General features: G+C 35.1%; 1 protein-coding gene across 1 annotated transcript; it reads left to right on the forward strand.

Moving 5' to 3' along the window:
• The first annotated feature begins 5,812 nt into the window (after positions 1 to 5,812).
• Positions 5,813 to 13,411, forward strand: LOC128994710 (uncharacterized). Its single transcript, XM_054419442.1, has 3 exons — positions 5,813 to 6,127; positions 6,367 to 6,461; positions 11,321 to 13,411. Exons 1-3 carry the CDS (start codon positions 6,086 to 6,088, stop codon positions 11,493 to 11,495), a joined length of 312 nt encoding a protein of 103 aa, XP_054275417.1. The 5' UTR covers positions 5,813 to 6,085; the 3' UTR covers positions 11,496 to 13,411.
• The last annotated feature ends 1,562 nt before the right edge of the window (positions 13,412 to 14,973 follow it).

The following is a 14,973-nucleotide window of genomic DNA, read 5'->3' on the forward strand; positions in this document are numbered from 1 at the left end:
CGGCTGGGCGTAGAAACTTGGTAGGGGTGTCTAAAGAAAGGTATTGGTCTGTAGGTGAGCCCTCAAAAGAGAAACTATGTAAATTTCCTTGGGGCTCTGCCCCAGAGGCCTTTAAAGTTCACTCTGCAATTTTGTTTACATTTCGACCATATGGATAATTTACACTACTTTTAATGAACCAGCTGTTAATATTAAAATTGTATTCAAAGGTCTACTGAAACTGTCAAAATTAAATGTTTACATTATTATTTATGATTTTAAATGGATTCTCCACTGTATGGCAAGTTTTTTATAGTTTCAACAAAATGATGAATATATGATACATTTGAAATGTTTGGTTCAAAAATCTATGCTTTATTGCTCTTAGAAAATTTTAAATTATGAAATAAGTGTGACTTATCAATTTCAAAGGAACATATAACTATTCCTTATCGGGATAGCTTATATATATTGTAAGGTTGGCACTTGCCTTTTTTTCCTACTTTCAATCACTATTTATTTTTAAATTCAAGAAAGAACACCTGAGATTCATTTATTGGTATAAAAGTTTTTGATAATCGGGTTGAAAATTGTGTCATAGATGATTACGTTGAGGATGAGAGCTGTGTTCAAGTTTTGGAATAGACTAACTACGGAGTCTATGGTTTTGGTAAAGTAGGTGAACTAATGTCAATTCAGGTATTTAAAAAAAATGTGTACACAGTTTTTACTTTGATGTACACATGTAGCTAGGTTGAACAACGCATCTAAACCTCACTACATACAAAACATTCGGAAACACAACAGTGTCATCACATCTCATCGTATTTGCATAATTTGTTACCAATACTGGACTAGGTTATGGATTTGGTTCCGCAAATGTTCAAGATTTGTGATCAAATGTCCTACAATTATGGTTCATTCCAATCCACGAAATACATGCACAGCTTTATGTGATCTATATGGCCAAGACAAAACTACCCCATAAGTTAATGAATTATCAAGTAAGAACAGGATGATTAAATACATGGGTCGATGTGGCAAGAGAAGGATTTAAAATTGCTGAGATCGAAGTAAGAATGTTACTGCTTTCTGGAGAATCAGATATTAAAAATAAAAATAAACGGTATCAGCATTCTGACACATACTTTCTCCCATAAGTTTGTCAACAACCTTTATCATGTGTAAGCGGTGAGAGTAAATATACGGAAATGGGATTTGTAAGATTTTCTTCAGAATTTAAAGGACTATAACATACTAAATTTTTATCAAAATCGTTCGAGCCAATATTGGGAAAATATGATTTTCAGTTATTTTATGGAGTTTTTATGGGGAAATAACATAATTTACAATAACTTTTGAACCGTAATTTTTACAGAGATGGGATTTGTACCATTTTGTTCAGAATATAAAGAACTATAACATACTAAATTTTTATCGAAATCGTTCAGGCCATTTTTGGGAAAATCTTTTTTTCCGTCATTTTATGGGGTTTTATGGGAAAATACCCATTAAAAATAAAAATTTCTAAGAAATGAGAAAAACTATCAAAATTGTAAGGATCATAACATACTATGTTAAATAAAAACGGATTTTTTGTCTAAAATCCTATTTTTCGTTATTTTATGGGATTTTTATGGGAAAATAACATAATTTACCATAACTTTTGAACCGTAATTTTTACAGAAATGGGATTTGTACCATTTTGTTCAGAATTTAAAGGGCTACAACATACTAAATTTTTATCAAAATCGTTCGGGCCATTTTTGAGAAAATAAGATTTTTCCGGGTTTTTATGGGTTTTTATGGGAAAATCCCCATTATAAATCAAAATTTCAAAAAAATGAAAAAAAAAACGCCTGGAGATACCATGGATTAGAACCTACATACCAAATTTCATCGAAATCGGACCACAGGTGTAGTCTCTAGCTCTGTACACATCCAGACACACAGACACACAGACACACACACACACACACACACAGACATCACTTCGAAAACCACTTTTTTGGGTACAGGGGGACCCAAAACGAATATATCCACTCAAAACTCAAACTCGAAAATTTTGACGAAAACAATACTTTCTCCATATACTATGGTATAGGGGGAGAAAGTAAAAAGATGAATATTTACTCAATAATAAGAGTAATAAATATTGACTCTTTCCGTAACATGATAGACTAATTATATGAACTCATTCTCCCATATAGTGAAAGTGGCTTTGGTATGAAACAAACTCATGAACAAACAATTATAAGACTCCTAAAAAATCTTTTGGGCAACCTAAAGCCGATAAAAAGAAAGGTAGGAAATATTGTGTTAAACGAATTCATCAATCACGTTTTTTAGGGAACACAATCGTCATACTTATTATTGCTTATCCTCCCTTCATATAACTAAGATTTTAATGACTTCACTCTATCCAACGCAGTTAGCTGAATTTACATAAAACCTCAAGATTAACCGTCGATTTCGACGGGGTTCCACTAGTGCATGCTGATTTCGCAAAAGTTGCCGCTATTGTTACAATCTGTCTATCACATTTGAATAGTCAATCTATCCTAACAGACTCAACAAGAACATCGCATGTTTATTCCTGTACGCCATATTGAAACACGTGATCGACAAGTAGCCAACTCTTTGACTATAGAAGCGTACAACATCAGTAAAGGCAGGTCTATCATTCAACCGTAGCTTTCTGATACGCTTTTCATCTGGGTGTGTGTTCACGTCCACCTGCGTTGTACCATAGATAAAACATACTCCCTGGTGTTGGTTAGTCTGTATGGTTGCACTCTTGCAAATACCCTAACATGGACCTCTGAACCGCTTCACTAAATATATGACCCAAATAATTATCCCTAGTTTTCTTAATAGAATTTATTCTTTCAGGTTTTATTACGTCTTGATTGTTATCGTGATTATTGACTACTATAAAGTGTGAGTTTCCGCAATTGAAATAAAAAAATGAAAGATGAAATCTTACTTAAACAAAACAAAAATTGAAGGACATACGAACTATTTACCCACCACGAATTCATGGTAACCACAATATGTGGACCATTATGTTATAATTGTAACTCCAGAAGACTTTTCGTTTGCGTTGTTCGACGATCGTGTAAACTGTATGAAATTGTTGGATATGCGTAAACCTAAAAAGGAGAGAGACCAAGACAACAAAACGTCTCGAAACTGAAACCTCACAAATTATATTCAATATTTTATATTATAATATAACGGGTAGTAAATATATGATTTAGCTAATTTGTAACAACCCTGACCGTGTTAGTTAAAAGTAAGGTAATAATTAATTATGAAATTATACCTATGTTACAAAAACGGTCCAAATTTTAAAGATTTATATTGTTAAGAAATATTATATAAAAATGTACAAGTCAAATCTGCTGGTTTTGGGAGTTACGTGAGAGAAAAAACATGATAATGTTAACCTCATAGTGTATATCTTCTAATTTATCTCTAAAAGATTATATTATTAAATCCATCCAACTTAACACTAAAAGGTTTGTAAAGTTAAAGTCACCATAATCTTAAAGGAATCCAACGTTAGAGCCTACTTGGTCTAAAATAACGCCATAAAATAGAGGCATAACACGTTGAAGATTGGTCAATAAAGAGAATTCTCTGATCAACTAAGGTGATAAAGCAAATAGCAGCTGTTAATAGGGTGATCAGTGGCGAAGTTTGTGGCCTCAGATAACAATGCTTCAGGGCAGACGCCTCAACTATGTGCTAGTGCTACCAACATTCAATTAAAATCGTGAATATATTTTCAGGATAATCATGAAACATTAATTGAGCGAAGCTCTTATACTACACTCCTGCTTTTGTTTTCCAAATAAGCTACTCCTCCTGAACGACAAGCGATCCGCACGAAATTTAGCACAGGGTAGTAAGTATGTGAAAGGTATAAGAAAAATCTGAGATGGTACAAATAATGTACTATGGGCTTTCAATACTGTAGGAAAAATAAACAGTAATGTGTAATGCAAGTGCCATTTCGCACACTATAGTTACACAAAAAACTGTAGAATGTTGAGAGCTTGTATAATAGAGGCATTTTCAATCCCGAACTATATTTCATTCCATATAATCCACCATCCTAAATTAAAATTCAGGTGGGAGGAACCATACGGCCAACTTTGACTCCGCTTTAATTGTGCAAAAATAGATTTTCAATTAAAATATTGTTTTGGTTTTCAATACTATATATTTCATTTTCAATCTTTAAAAAAAATTATGTTAATAAATTTAAATGAATAATACCAATGATAATACGCAAATAATGAGTTGATGCACGGATACTATCCGAGCTGATGTCACCTGTCTGCCATGTTATCTTATGGGACGTCTGGCGCTAGACAACACTAATACTTGCAACGTTGCCAATTCTACCAGGCCGCGGCCTGGAGTTGAAGGTAGCCGTGGAGGAATGCACTACTTAACAAACACGGCCACCTTTAACTACAGGCCGTGGCCTGGTAGAATTGGCAACGTTGCAAGTGGAGTCGTCAAGCACTAGCCGTCCCATAAGATTACATAGCAGACAGGTGACACCAGCTCATTAATTCGCGTACTATTCATTTAAATTTAAATTTATGAACACAAATGTAATAAAATATTGAAAATAAAATATTTAGAATTGAAAACCAAAACAATGTTTAAATTGAAAATCTATTTGTGTACATTAAATTAGAGTCAATTTGTCATAGCCCAGTAAACAAGCTTTTTTATTCTTAAAAAATACACAAATTACCATTAGCCGCCTCCAAACAAAACAGCTGTTACAACTCTACTTGCGATGTTGCACGGCCGCCTTTAACTACAGGCTGCGGCCTGGTAGAATTGGCAACATCGCAAGTGGTGTTGTTCAGTGACAGACGTCCCATAAGATAACATGGCAGACAGGTGACATCAGCTCATTAATTCGCACTTTATTGATTTAATTTTTAATTTATGAACATAAATTTATTAAAATATTTAAAATAAAACATACAGAATTGAAAATTGAAACAATATGAATTAAAATCTATATCTGTACATTTTTAAGCGGAGTCAATATTGTCATAGTCCAGTAATCAATCTTTCGTAAATACATAAATACCATTAGTTGCTTCCAAAAAAATCAGCTGCTACAACACCACTTGCGACGTTGCCAGTTCGATGGCCGCGGCCTGGAGTTAAAAGCGGCCGTGGATGTTGCCACTTTGAAGGCCGTGGCCTGGAGTTAAAGGTGGCCGTGTTAACAAATACCTTCAAGATAAAAGTAAGAATTTTATTGTTAACTAAATTTGTATAACAATACACCAATATGTGTGAGATATATGTGTGAAGTGTAGTCCACTCAAACGTATTCGGAAACCCCCTTTTTCAAGACGGTTCACTAAAGAACTAATTAATCTTACCATTGAAAAAAAGAAAATTCATTTAAGCTACAAAGCTACTCTCCATCCTTCTACTTATTATGAATTCAGCCGTATTCGAGAACAATGTAAGACACTGAGCCGCACCTGCTACAAGAATTACCTTGAGCAACCAAATTAAACTATCTAATCATAAACAATAACTCGTCCACTAGCTATGTAACCAAACAGTGAGAGACAAATAATGAGAAACTATCCCTAAAATAATAGAAACAAATTGTAAACAAAACACGACACCTACAGAAAACCGGACAGAACTAACAATAAAATTGGCTTCAGCTGTTCCAAGGATGGGAAATCTACTACCGAAGACTGCAAGCAAACTAGAAGGAAAAAAGAAAAAAATAAGTAATTACCACCCAACCTACTTTGCTTTGCTGTCTTACCTAACCTCCAAAACTAAACTTTAAAATCAAAGATTGAAAACCGAAAACGTTTGTTATTGAATAATAATGTTAATAACCGAAAGGGCTTATTGAAATTGGCTGATTGATACGTTAATGAATTAAGCTACTTAAACGCCGTGCCGCAATTCCACATTATGAACGAACTCAGCTAACCTAGAAACTGCCTTTAGGTTAGGGTAATAAACAAGCAAACAAGCTCACGGGATTGATATCAGACGTTTTAGGCACTAAGAAGTAAGAATTGCTGTGATTTATACGATGGATACTTCATGTTCTTCCAAATCCACAATCATAAAAGAGGTAAGATATTCTTCACAAGAGCTAGAAATTATTTGAAAGAAAATAGGAACGTTTCATAGAATGCGTAGAAACGTCCTACTTTAAAAACAAAATGTGGTGTGCTGATCTGAACTAGGCCTAAACGGTTCAAAAAATTTGCCAACAAATTGAAATTTTCATTATATCTATAGTAATTAGGCCCTATCAAAATTTCTATATATTTATCTTAGGCCTATAATAGGTGTATTGTTTGATTACAGATGCAAGAACTTCAGGACACAGTGAGTCTGTACTATCGCAGGGTGGATGTAATTGAAAAGAAGTTGAAATCATCTTACATTTCAACAGAGGAGAGGTAAGCTAACTTTTAACATAGTTTTTTAATTATCATGTTACCAAATAGATAATTATCAAAACAATGTTCAAGTCTTTGAATTGAGGAGGCCTAAGTTAACCAAAATATCTCTGGTCTTTAAGTCAATATGTTTTTTTATTTTTCGCTTACCCCTCCATTGGTGGGACCACGGAGTTTTCCTCTGGGTGCTTTTGTTTTTTATATAAAAATATGTGATATCGCCAGCCAGCATCTTTATGAGTACGGTAACAGTACTTCACGTCCATCTTTCCAGTAGCACGGAGCCCAGCTCCGTGAGTCACCAATGGTGTTGTTGTGTTAAACTAAATATGTTTTGCATGGTTTGTATTTAGTTATTTGCATTCTTAGTAAGTAGTGATTGTGTTCCTATAGGTCGGCCGGATAGATAGCGTTCACCTGCGCGAGGATTTTTAGCGCATGTAGGGGAGGTAACAGCAAGGGAGGGTATGTTCTCCCTCTCCGCCAATGGCCGTTTTCACACGGCACCAACATGGCACTGCCGTGTCGGTGTGTGTGTAAGCTGTTCCATTTGATAACACAGGATTCCAACTCCCACGACACTGGGGCGGTGCCGTGTCGGTGACATGCCGTTGTCGTGTCGTGCAGTGTGAAAACTGCCAAAGGGAGGGGCGCGGGCGACAGCCAAGTGGGGGTAGAGCCATAGTCTGTCTCACTCCCACAGCTCAGTATTTCTCTCTCGCACCAATGCTACAAAGAGGTCGCTTTCTAAGCGGCTGACCTATAGTGGTGAAACTCTTTAAGAAGCTACTAGAATTAGGTCAAGTTCTACAGTTACACGTAATACAGTGACGTCAACCCTTTGACAGATTTGTTTCGTAAGTACTAGTGACATAAGTAGTTATTTTCAAAAGAGTGTAGGGCACCTTGTAACATTAAATATCTTTTTGCAAAGTTTGCAAAGTACAACTTCAATGTGAAAAGTTAAAAAAGTTAGGTTTAACTGGCAATAAGACAGAAAAGAAACTTACAATTCAAGATGCAGTCGAGTCATCAAGTAAGCTCGTAGTCTAGCTGTGATGTCTTGCTGCTGGAGCTCGAATGTGCCTTTGCAGTTTTAGAGGGCCGCTTTTAATGGCCATGGTCGAAAGTGGAAAGTTGACCTTTCAGTTGATTTATAAGCCCCTCACTAGTCAGTGTCAGTACAGCTCCGTCTGCGCAACCAAACAGGTGAGTACCTGGGCCTTGCTCACACTTTGCTACTCTTGGTATTTGCAATAGTTGTACTAGTTTACCAGATAACACTGTAAAATACAGTTAGTAATTCGCTGTTGCATTTTAGGCAGATGTTACTGTTAGATGAATTGTGTTTACATTTGATTGTATGTTGCTGAATAGACTTAAGTGTTGGATATTCATGCTATGGTGTGTGTATTTACTGTGTTTGTATTGTTATACTACCATCAGTGCTTATGTTAGCTATAATGCATATCAGCATCTATTCGTCATATTGCATATTTCTTTTTTCTGTAGTATCGCATTGGCACTTATATCGCTGAATACACATAAGTGTTTGGTATTCATGCTATAGTATGTATTTACTGCATTTGTATTGTTATACTACCATCAATGCTTATTTTAGCTATAATTCAAATCAGCATCTATTCGTCATATTGCACATTTATTTTTTTCTGTTACGTTGCATTGGCACTTATGTTAGCAATAATACATATCGCAACATCTACTCGTCTTATTGCATGTTGTGTTTTCTGTTACGTCGCATAACTTTTGTACATTTCTTGGTATTTGGCGTTTGTTTTTTTTTTTTTTTTTTACTTGTTAATATAAGTTCTTAAGACAGTTGTTGTTAACTTGGAGCTATTTGTTATTAAGTATTAATTACAGCTGCAGTGTTTTGTAGCTGTTTTATGTTTTTGAACAATAACTTCACAATATTTGTACATGGAATGTCATATTCCCTGTATTTTAACTACACAAGTGATCACCCTACATTATAACTATTCATAAATATTTTAGTTTGCCACTAGTCTATTACGTTTTTTTTTTTTTTTTTGTTTTTTTTCAGTAACCATCATGTCTCTTAGCACAAAATTGAACACTCTCGAGAAGGGGGCGTACCTGCTTGAGTGGAGGTATCCTCCCTAACTGACGAAGCGGGGTACCTGGTGGTTGCTGGTAGGGTAGTAGCAACCACAGAAAAGGGCGGACACTTCAGCATGTTTCTGCCTAAAAGGTTTGCCGAGGCGCTAACAGCTGACGAGCTACAGGAGATCGCCAGAGAAGGATATAAGATACGATAATTGGGAATGAATGGTAGATTGCCAAATGTAAAGATATGGAAGGAATAAGTTATAAAATAAAGTATGATTATTGAGGATTTTTTGTTGTTAGCACAGCATTTTGTGTGTAGTATAGCGCAGCTATAAATATTTACAACTCAAACTTTTCAATGCCCTCCCTGAAAATGTACGCAACTTGCCTATTAAGTCACTGAAAAATGTATTGACCGATTTTTTTGAACAGAAAGGTTATCTACTCTATGGATGAATTTTTATCTTTCAAACATGATGATTTTCTGTAAAATTCTAATTCTGTAACAATGGTTTCATGAACTGTGATATAATAGTCTTTCATAATAATGTTATTTCTGTCAACTTTATTTAAAAATTTATTGTTATTTAGTTTTAAGTTGTCTCTCACTGCCAATTTTAGCCTTAATTATTTTATTTTATTATAGGCACTTACCCAACTTGTTCGCTTAACTATAAACAGTATTATTACCATCATTATCAATACATCTCAAATACTTTTGTACAAAAACCCAGTATTATTAGTTTATTAGTATAGCATGTTCATCTATTTACACTTGACTCTGTACATTGTACTTTGAATTGTATATTATCTCCATTGACCTGGCCTATTGTATGACATGTATACTTAATGGCAATAAACTATTTGAATTGAATTGTTTCTAACCGAGTTTATTGTTTAGTATAACAGCACGTATTAGCGTTTCAGCAATCTTGATATTTCCAACAATATACTACCTACTACAAAAATATACTTTTAGAAAAACACAACAACAATGATTGCTCAAGAAATGCAGCACAGTGTTAATGGGAACGGGGGTTTATGGAGGGTTTTATTTAGTAAAAATGGGGTTTTTCTATTTTTTACCCTAAAAACATTAAATTTTGGAATTTATTTCCCAACAATTTTTAGACCTTAAAAAAATTAATAATTTAGTACAGTGAAGCATTGTTGTATGCCTAATGGTTACAGAGAAAATTCAAAAAAGTGTAAATTTAATAAACCCATATTATTCTTATGGGGAAAATGAAAACTGTTGTAGTTTACTTGTTTATGGATATATATGTTAATATATGGCAAATTTATTTATTTCATCCTGTACTAAGTTATTGACGTTTGGTCAAAAAACACTTTTTAGTCTGTAGGTTTTCTGCGGCAGGGGTATTTAGTATATCAAATTGTCCAAGCTTTCTCGCTTTTTTCCATTGTAATATTTACGCTAACCCAAATTAAAATAGTAAGTTAAATATTTCATTTCAACCAAGTCAGTAAATGTTTGTAGCACACGTTTCCTTAAATTATTGCAACCAAAATAATATCAGCCATTAAATTATCCAGCTGATCATAATGTAAACAAATATGTTCTTCATAAGGATAACATGGGAACTTAAAAAACCACTGCGGCAGAGGCAAAGGGACTGTTTAAAAAATGTAATGCAAATCTACACACCTAGACTAACATTTTGGTATATAATATGTGGGGTTAAATCTTAAACCAAAAAAGCCTTATTGTTAGTTTAATTAAGTTTCATGTAGCATATTAATAATATAGATAGATAGATGATTTTAATCATAATAAAATGAAAAAGGATGAAAATTTAGTTCCCTACTATTTAGTGGTAACAATTTAATTTGTACCAAGCTGCATTGAAAATGATCTGATTCGTAGGACAAACACAAATTGTTTTTCAATTATGTATACTTCCAAAATTACTCATTACATTTCCACTTTTAGTGTATTTAGTGAGGTGCGACTAATGGGATTTAGTCACAGGGTTGACCCAGCCATTGTCTGTTGCAACCCTTATAAGTAAGTGATAAGTTCCTTGCACGTGTAGGACCGAGGTCCGCATGTTATCTCTGCCTCGGTCATATCCCGACAAATTTCATTTATGGCCTCTCATTAGAGCAGGTATGTGCGCTCCTCACTCCAGGAATCTGGCAGTGGATTCTTTTTTCTTAAAAAAAATAAATTAAACTGATAATCTGTTGGGTAGTTTGATTTTTTGCAGAAATGTTAGTCTCGCAAAAGTTAAAATTATTTTAAAAGTTGCACGATCGAAAATCACGATTTTGTATGATCACGGGAGAGAATGATGAAGTCTCCTCCACTACTAAAGATGTCCTTAATCTCGTTCACGATCCCGGAAGAGGAAGATGATGGTCTCCCAAACACGAAAGATGTTCCCTATTTTACAGTGAACATAAGAGACCTTCTGCATTGCAGAGATCACAGTTATATTGCAATTGCATGGGACACTCAAAGTTTTGCTGTGACCGAGAATGATTTTCTTCATTTTCAATTTTTTGTTTTGTGTTTATGGTCTACCATGTTTGCAGAAGTTGTCTATAATGAACAGGCTATATAATATAATTTATAGGCATGCACTGTGGATGCGATACTCCCTGGTGTGGATTAAGGTCCTTACGAGTCTACGACTATCCGCAGTACTATCCTGATAATTAGACCAATTCGTATATACCAAGGCAAAAATGTGGTTCGGAAGTCTGTTTGGAAAGCTTAATTAATTTGTTCTCCTTTCTTTCAGACAAAGTCTTGAAAACGAGCTGCAAGACATTACAAAGCAGTGTTCTAGTCTGGAAGAATCCATCAAAGGCCTTCGTAGAGAAAATAGCAAGACATTTGCATTTGCAGTATTATTAATGTTCTTTAGTTTCCTAGGCTATGGGTTATATCGAATGGTGTATGGCCATGATGATTAGGTCAGATATATTTACATGTTGATCATTGCTCGGTATCCGAGTTCAAAAAAATATTGTTCTTCTCGTAATCAGAAGGTTGCTGTTTGATCTTGAGGAAAGTAGTTTTTGCAGTGTTCAAAACTGAATCAAGCTGTCCTTGATGTGGTATTTAAAGGTATTAAACCTTTAAGGTATGTATAGGTTTATGTAAAGGTTATTATGGTAAGAATTATTTACCATGGTTTTAAATTATTCAGAAATAACCGGCTGAAGAATCAACTGATCAAGGTTGTCAATTTAAGTTCTTACAATACAGTACTTGTTGGCTGATATTCACTGAAAAGAAAAGTCCCATAATTAATCTGTCTGCTTGCACATGACTCAAGAATGCTTAAGCACATATTGAAATTTTCTTAAGTTGATGTATGACTGTCTATAGCTGTCAGTCACATTTTATTCTTTAGATGGAAACAACACACCAAGACAATGTGAAGCACATTCTGATTCTCACACATTAAACAAATAGCTTGGCCAAGTATGAATGGCATAAGTTGGACCAGTACTACACAAAGTTTTGTTCCAAACTAAACCTAATTTACAAATTATTATATTTTTACCCCCAGTATCTTGAAACGTTTGCTATGAACCCTTTGAAATGCAGCTTACCACATATCTATTCATCCCAACAACTTTCACCTGGCTGGTGAGACAGTACTCGAGGCAGCTCAACCATTGATAGTACCTGACGTCTACCACACTAGCAACTCTGGTTAACCCAAAGCCCAATCATTGTATAGTTTTATTTAAGCAAAGTTTTATACTATCATTTCCTCGCTTTATATTAGTTATGCTCTCATAGGTAATAATTGGTTAGTTGATTGGTTGGTTTGACCCCTTTGTTTCAACAAGTAAAGGTAGATTTACACACATTAGTCCAGTCACAGTTCAGCCTCAGTTGCATCCGCAATTTCTCAAGGCCTGTTTTGCCAGAAGCGTCTGATACTGATAATCGCTCAGTGTATATAGCTCAGGCCTTTTTTGCCAGAAGCCTCTGTTCCTTGCGATTATTTGATCAGAAAGTGGTTTTCTTCAGTTCTGTTTGTACAAAATGAGCTGTAAAAAGCAATAGTGAAGTGTTTGTAAACTAAGGAAGAGCATGATGAAGAGATTTTAGGAATTTTGTCCAAACCAAGGGAAGAAGTACGTTCCATGTTTTTAAAAAGACCTGTAGAGGGATATTATAAATTATAATAGAAAACCGCCTTTGTTCTGATGAGACAAAGTTTCACAAGTTTTTCTGGCTTGATGTTACACAGTTCAAATGTGTGCTAAGTTTAGTCGAAAATGATTTACACAACAAAACATTTTGTCTTTCAAAGCAGTGTGCAGTGATTGACGCGGAGCGATCATCGCTCAGCAGTCAGACACACCAGCCGCTTCTGGCAATACAGGCCTTCAGTAAACTGTCTGACAGTTGGTTTCAGTCAGTCTTCTGGTACTTAGTTTACAGTGAAGTTAGAGTCAAGATTTTATTTTTTATTAAAGCACAACATTCTATAAATTTTTCATCGCCTATCTTGATGATTATTACAAACAGCACTTAAAATATAAACACAAATTTGTTGACTACGATGTGTCTGAACTATGACATACCGGAACTGATGTGTGTGAAACCACCTTAACTGGTAAATTTAGAGGTGCTGATTCTATAAATTATGAAATTTATAGTTGTAAACAATACTGTGAAAAATATAACTTTATTATAGCTACTGCAGTGATAACATGATTTATCACTAGTATACTTGTATATTGTGTATATACATTTAAAAGTACTAATTGAATATTTTATCCTACTAATATTATAAATGAGAAAGTTTGGATGTATGGATGTATGGATGTATGTTTGTGACAAGTGAACGCGAAAAATACTGGTCGGATTGGGCTGAAATTTGGCATGATGATAGCTCACATTCCCAATTAACATATAGGCATGTTCTTATTTCAAAAATCCTTTCGGGCTCCGCCCCAGTGGCTCTGGAGTTTCCCATGTTAACCTTATGAGAAATGGAATTATTGAATCTTAACAGCTGTTTAAATTAAACAAGTTGGTTCTGTTCTATGATGTTCAATAGCATTAAAGTTACAAGGATTACCAACAGGGTGCAGCACTATTATTTCTTTTACATTTATGACAACAGCTAATTTGCAACCAAAAGGTGAGTGAGCGCAGCGAACGAACTTCAACCTGGAGGCGAGTTAGCGTAGCGAACGAGCTAACCTGAAGGCAAGTGAGCGCAGCGAACGAGCTCCAACCTAAAGGTGAGTGAGCGTAGCGAACGAGCTCCAACCTAAAGGTGAGTGAGCGTAGCGAACAAACTTCAACCAGGACATGATTGAGCCATGCGAACGAGATAATCTTAAAAAATTAAGAAGTTAAACGGGGCAAAGCCCGCGGGTTACAGCTAGCTGTAACCCGAGGGCTTTGCCCCGTTTAACTTCTTAATTTTCAAGATAATCTCGTTCGCATGGCTCAATCACGTCCTGGTTGAAGTTTGTTCGCTACGCTCACTCACCTTTAGGTTGGAGCTCGTTCGCTACGCTCACTCACCTTTAGGTTGGAGCTCGTTCGCTACGCTCACTCACCTTTAGGTTGGAGCTCGTTCGCTGCGCTCACTTGCCTTCAGGATAGCTCGTTCGCTACGCTAACTCGCCTCCAGGTTGAAGTTCGTTCACTACGCTCACTCACCTTTTGGTTGCAAATTAGCTGTTGTCATAAATGTAAAAGAAATAATAGTGCTGCACCCTGTTGGTAATTTTTGTGACTTTAATGCTATTGAACATCACAGAACAGAACCAACTTGTTTAATTGAAACAGCTGTTAAGATTCAATAATTTCATTTCTCATAAGGTTAACATGGGAAACTCCAGAGCCACTGGGGCGGAGCCCGAAAGGATTTTTGAAATAAGAATATGCCTATATGTTAATCGGGAATGTGAGCTATCATCATGCCAAATTTCAGCCCAATCCGACCAGTATTTTTCGCGTTCACTTGTCACAAACATACATCCATACATCCATCCATCCAAACTTTCTCATTTATAATATTATTTATTTATTTATTTATAATATTTATAATATTCTCCATAAGAATAACATGGGAATTTTTAAATTTAAATTTTTTTGAATTTTCTCCGTAACAATTAGGCGCATAATAACGCTTCAATATACTAAATTATTTGTTTTTTTAAGCTCTACAAAATGGTTTAAAGAGAAATTGTGAAATTTTGTGTTTTTAGGGTCAAAAATGGGAAAAACCGATTTTTACCCCATAAAACCCTCCATAAACCCCCGTTCCCATAGTCCGATCAGGCTGGTTCGCGAACTCATTCAAGTTTATCCTGCCTTACACCTTCAAACCAAATTTTATCAAAACCGGACAAAAATTACTCAAGTTATCGTGCGGATGGACACATATATATATATATATATATATATATA

This window comes from Macrosteles quadrilineatus, unplaced genomic scaffold (assembly GCF_028750875.1).
Source record: "Macrosteles quadrilineatus isolate MER2022 unplaced genomic scaffold, UCM_ALF_1.0 Scaffold_5__1_contigs__length_97177068, whole genome shotgun sequence".
NCBI lineage: Eukaryota > Metazoa > Arthropoda > Insecta > Hemiptera > Cicadellidae > Macrosteles > Macrosteles quadrilineatus.

Bases quoted from the DNA above. Each gene is read 5' to 3' on its own strand.
- LOC128994710 (XM_054419442.1), top strand. From the start codon at position 6,086: ATGGATACTTCATGTTCTTCCAAATCCACAATCATAAAAGAG. The intron at 6,128-6,366 runs GTAAGATATTCT...GTTTGATTACAG, and splicing joins AATCCACAATCATAAAAGAG to ATGCAAGAACTTCAGGACAC. The intron at 6,462-11,320 runs GTAAGCTAACTT...CCTTTCTTTCAG, and splicing joins TACATTTCAACAGAGGAGAG to ACAAAGTCTTGAAAACGAGC.